At 36.9% G+C, this 6,000-nt stretch overlaps 1 protein-coding gene across 1 annotated transcript in view; it reads left to right on the top strand.

Annotated features, from left to right (window-relative positions):
- Positions 1–2,732: 2,732 nt before the first annotated feature.
- LOC133955793 (transmembrane channel-like protein 3) overlaps positions 2,733–6,000 on the top strand; it is a 35,148-nt gene continuing 31,880 nt past the window's right edge. Inside the window, exons 1-2 of the mRNA XM_062390820.1 lie at positions 2,733–2,854; positions 4,463–4,612. Coding sequence (XP_062246804.1) covers positions 2,733–2,854; positions 4,463–4,612 — 272 coding nt within the window. The remainder of the gene's footprint in view (positions 2,855–4,462; positions 4,613–6,000) is intronic.

Genomic DNA, 6,000 nt, shown 5'->3' with positions numbered 1-6,000 from the left:
TCCCTCTTCCCCCTCAGCTCCAATCATAATCCAACAGTTAGGAGCCAAGTGAACATAAGGCACATCACACTATCGCTGTGGCCAAAAAAGCCCCAGGCATACATATTATGGTTGAATACGAGCATTAATTATATATAATTATATATATTATAATATATATTTATATATAGAAAAGAGGATATGTTTTAGCTACTTTTTGTGAAGTGCAGTACATTTACTGCAACACATTGTTCTAGAGACTGATTTATTATGAACTACTGGTCAGTGAGTCCAAATATTTCATGTGGATGAATATGCGCCCAAGAGAACAACGAATATGGAGTTTAGACCCTTTGCTTGTTACCCTTGCATTAACTCTATAACCTCAACAAGTTCAGCATATACAAGATATTTTTATAAGTTCTGGCTTCACTGAACAATGGTTATGCTGGATTGGTTAAAATGACATAAGAATATAAATGATTCAATTAATATTATGATCATATCAGAGAGTTTCAGATGGTCAAAGTCAACCTAAGACATACTTTAAACAGATGTTGATGCATTCTGATTAGTCTGTAGCTTATTTATATAGAAATTACAGCATTATAGTAATCAAGGCTGATAGTGATGAATGGTTGCATAAATCTCTTGTATTTGCCTGGCACAGAAATAGTTATATATGTTTTTTAATGGCATTGATAAAGGTCTTAATTAATAACAGGATTTCTTTAGGGGTTTGGTGTTTTATGCCAGAGAATGCAGCTTGTGTTGAACAGCACAGGATCAGCTCTCAAAGATAGCAAAGCTATGATATTGGGGATAGTATTACTTAGAATATACAAAGTGAGTTGCTAACCGAAAAACAAATTGGAATCAAAATAAAATGTAAAAACTACTGGTAAGATGATATCAAACAAAATTTGCAAGCGATTATTTGAGTAAGATAAGACAGGAAATGAAAGACATAACCACAGAGATCATGATGATCGTGATTGGTGGGTCGTGATCTTGACGGGGGTGGCAGCTAATCACGGATTATGATACAATATGCCTACTCATTAGTATTATGACTACTATTAGTGACAATACCGTAAATCTGTCATTACTGCTCCATTCATCTCTTTTCTTTACTTCATCAATGTTAAATATTCTTATTTTAAGTTTATGGTTCCTTTATTGTGTCCCGTGAAAGAGATGTGTTTTGTATTACAAGTGCTGCTGAATCAAAACTTAACATAACTTCAATAAAGGCAGAACATTTGCATTGGATAATGTGCTCTGGTACATTGGTGTTGCACTTGTGTCTGTTCTGGAAGAGGAATCCCTCAGATGTGTCTCTCTCTGAGGTTTCTTTTTTTGGTCCTACTAGATGGGTTATTTTTCGTAGTTTTTCTTCATTGTTGCTAAGTGTTAAGAGACTAATTGTGATTTGTGAATATTGGCTTTACAAATAGGACTTGATTGTTTGATTAAATGAAAGGCCGAAGATTACCTTTTTCTGTTTATAAAATTAAAAGAAAACTCAAGTTACAATATATTAACTTATCGTTCCAAAAAATTCAACATGTCAGAAAACATGTCACAACTTATATAGGCCTACACAGAAAAGCTTAAAGGCAACATAAAGCATATAGCAAATATAGCTTTGATAAAAATACTGAGACTTGAACCTAACATACCTCAATGGTGGGTACGGCCATGATTAATTTGATCCAACTAGAGACAAGGCCACTATAGCCAGGAAAACACACTAGTACTTGTCAGTTACAGCAGCTCACTGAGCTAGTTATCTTATTTTGATTCATATAGTTAAAGCTAGGGTTAGTAATCCTGGAAAAGTTAGCAAGAAAGAACTTTAAAAGATTTTGCCCTGAAATCTCTCACTTTTTACCAGGTATTAACTATAGCACTTATAGTATGCTCTAAGAACTTCTGCAAATTAATATTTTTCAGGATTGTATTCTAACATTAAATAACATAATTGAAGAGAATCATGTTATATCTTATTTGCCTTTAATACATAATACACTGAAACTTAATCTAAATATGTTGTAGTTAGATACAATACAAATATAAATTTTGCACCTAATTCACAGAATTTGTTTGTTCACTTGTGTGTTTTATATATTAGTTTGAATGATTTACTTAACTGCTGTTATTTTTAATATTTGAATAAAGTGCTTCTTTGAATGTTACAGCCAGAACCCCCCCCCCCCCCCCTTATTATCAAAATGATCTGGCAAGACATATACTATTGTCGACGGGCCAGTGTTGACCTTCAGGCCACCAGTTGTTAGCTACTGTTGTAATTTATTCCGAAATGCCCCGCCTCCACTGACTGCAGTACTGTTTTCCTGTTATCGTTTGTCCAAATCGAACCAAGCTTAGCACTTCACTTACCTAGACCACTAAGAATATGCAAGCAAATTGTGAAGTTGATAGCGGTTTACAAGATATGCGTTCAACAAACAAACAGATGTTTGTGGAATAGATAAATTCAGGACGTAAAAAAAAATTCAATATGAAAACTGATGGTGCTGTCCCTTTAAGCAGTCAGTTTGCCTGTGATTGGCCAGAGCGGGTTTGATTCAATCTGTACTGATGTGGTCTGGGATGTTCCACTGGGGCTCCGGAGCAGCAGGTTTCCCCAACACAGAAACACCAGTCCAGTCAGACTGAGAAGCAGGCAGTTTCTCCTGACGCTGATTTCATGACCTCAGTCTTGCTCTGGCACTCTGAGCAGAGACAACATGAGCACAGTGTCGGATTCTTTGGTTGGCAGCAGCAGGTCTCTGTCTGCAGCCAAGAGACACAAGAGTATCAGAAAGAACTCCAGGAGGATTTATTCAGCGTACCAGGACCACCAGCAGGGGTGAGTTAGCTCCGTCTGCTTTCACTTCTTCAGGTGTACCTTTATCAAAATTTCTGGGAAGCCCATCTGCTCCACTCCACTCCCGCCCATCTCACTCTTTCTCCCTTTCTTTATGGCTGTCATCTTTCTGAGCTTAAAATGACATCACGTAGGTTATATAATTAGGGACTTCTTAATCAAATAGTCTGGAAACACTATAAAGTGTACTTTCCTTTTTGCTTTGTTACTATATATTCCCCTACATGGAAATCTGACCTGTAGCGCCACATTGTATATCAAGTCACAAGTGTTTTTTATCCTGTCTAGCCTTTTTTTTATGCTTCACCAAATTCTGTCAGAAATGATTTTTCCGACTTCATCTCATTTATTTAGATAATTAGAAGCCCAGCCAGGTCACTTAAACTGCTGCCGTCTGCAAGACTTATGTTTATTTTTATGTAGAAACGTATATGTTACAGAGACCAAAAGCACAGAAATTAGTACAAATACAGTAGGAAATAAGGAAGTGAAAAAAACTAAGAAATTCTTCTTCCTTTCTAATTCTTTTAGTTTCTAAATTTTTTTTTTTTAAATTTTACACATCAGATGAAAGACGGTGAAATGTTTTTTTGTTATCCTCGTATTCAAAGGTTTTTCACACACTTTGGTACTATGATCTATCTTCAATTTAATTTTGGTAATATTTAAAAAAATTATTATTATAATAAATAGTCAAAGTTATGGATTGATTATTACAATGGAACGTTTACCAATTTATAGAGCAGTATGTTCTGTATGTATCTGATTGTTTACTTAATTATTCTGATTGCGTAAAAAAGGGTTTGCATCTTCCAACAATCTAAATATCCCCACAATTCAGACTTTGCCTGCTCAGATAGTGAAAATATATCTGCATTTTTGTCAGTGCCTAACAGTCCTTCCCTCGTGATTCACAAATAATTCACAAATCTTGATTTTTCCCTGGTGTGACTTCCTTTGCCCTTAACCCTCAGCAAGACTATAGGAAAACAATTCAAACAAAACCCTATAGAAAAAAACAGAAACCTCAGTTAGAGCCAGAAGTGCGGCAATCCCTCTCCCAGGAAGTTTAATCGATTTTGCCGGTAACACAGAATGTGAACAAAATAGCTAAATTTACAACATTAATGAGAAAGGACACTATTTAACATAAATCAGAATTTGGTTTATTGGAGAGGTGTGTACATTTTTTGTAATATTACAAGAGTAAATGTTTGACCAGGGTGGGGGGAGGAGTAATGGCAATTGTAATGTGAGAGGTATTGCCAATAATAGTCGTATATGAGTAGGACTATTTTATATATAAGCAATCTAGTTGCAGTCAGGATCAGCTGCCTCCCCGATCCACATCCGTGATGATCCGGATCAAACTGTCCACTGTTCAGCCTCAGTTAGCTGTGGAAAAGGCAGCCATCGGATTGACCATACGATTTTAACCTTTTACAAAGAAATAATGAGTGATCTCTGGGGTGGGGGGTTATATGGTCTCCTGATGACTCTTGCTGTCATACAGTTCCTGAGATGACACTTTATTTATCTTTCCTACATGTCTCATGAAGTTATCATTGCCCCCTTTGACCTATACTGCAGCTCCTCAGATGATGAAGATAGAGAAGAGGATGAGCGGGTGGACAGCAATGACCCAGAGGAAATGTTCCAGAACATTCAGTACCAGAAAGAGATCATCGCCAATATCCGGACCAGACCCTGGCCAATGAGACGCAAGCTCAAAGTTCTAAAGTACCCCTCTGTTTTATTGTTTCTTGTGTATCTGCAGACTGATAGATAAATGTGTCCCTTCTGTTCTTGAACACACACACACACACACGCACACACACATGATAATTACATTTCTTGAGAAATAATAATGTAATGGATTTTAAAGCAAGTGCACCAAACCCTCAGCAGTTCACCCACTAAACTCCCAAGAAGGTATGATGACTGTGTCTCATACTGTCACTGAAACACATCCATTAATCAACAAGACTTTAGGAAAAAATTAATTAGTGTCGAAGAAAGTAATTGTTAACCTGTCCTGGACTGATTTTTGCAGAAGCTTTTTCCGTACAATATCACTTATATAGTAATACTTAAATAGTTGTTTTTCAACACAACTTTGAGGTCTCACTTATCTAGCCTATTTACAGAATAAGAGGTGGTAAAGGTGCATTGGGTATGTTATCATTTCACAACTCGGGCAGGATCTGTGATTGTTTATTAAGATGGACGACTCTTCTCCCCCTCCTGCTCCACAAAAATCAAGCTCAAATATCCCAGCTGGTGGTGCTGCCATTCTGCACTGGTGACATAATTTGGGGGAATGGAGCTGCAGCATTAAGGTCCTGCTGATTTGTAAATAACTTATTAAAACCAAACTTCAGACACTTGAACGGTGGGATTGGAATTACCTATAATGAAACTGTCTTTGGGAGGAAGTTAATGGACGTGATTTATTTGGATTTATCCACACGTTTTGGCCTGAGTTTTTGGAACCCTCATGAAATGTCCTTCATTTACAGACATTTTACATACATGTACATTGATAAAAAATATTCCTCATTATGTTTATAGAGAACATAGTTAAGTAATGATGATCGAAAGTTATTTTTGGCATACAGGGTTGGCATAGCCTCAGCTGCATCCCAACACGGTGTGCAACTTGAAATTCCTTTGGAGAATTAGTTATCTACGTATTGCTTACCTTGATTGGATCCTTGTCTTTACTTAATCCTTGGAGACACCAAGAGCTGGGTAGATCAGGCAGAGGACAGATAAACCTCTTAACTTTACATAGCTCTTTACTTGACTATTAATTGGCCCTGTTCTCCAACCGTTTTTAGGAAGACATTTTTCCTTAATCCCCGTGTGCATTTAGCAATGTTTCTGTATCCAGGATTTGTTCTTATGTTTTCAGGTACAGCTTTTTTGATTACGACAGGCATATCAAAGCCTACAAGTTTTTCGGGTTCATAATTATAATTTGGGTTATTACTTAAAGATGTTTACAGGTTCTAAAGCTCAAAAAGCGCTTTGGTTTATTCATACTGTCCATTGCTGCAGCGCGGCTCTGGCTCAGAAACCCTCTGTTTGAGATCCTGCCCCCCCTCGAAAAAACTACTCCCAGACTC

Source organism: Platichthys flesus, chromosome 1 (genome assembly GCF_949316205.1).
Source record: "Platichthys flesus chromosome 1, fPlaFle2.1, whole genome shotgun sequence".
NCBI classification, from domain to species: domain Eukaryota; kingdom Metazoa; phylum Chordata; class Actinopteri; order Pleuronectiformes; family Pleuronectidae; genus Platichthys; species Platichthys flesus.
The sequence above is the reverse complement of the archived record's forward strand: the minus strand, read 5'-3'. Positions and strand labels throughout refer to the sequence as shown.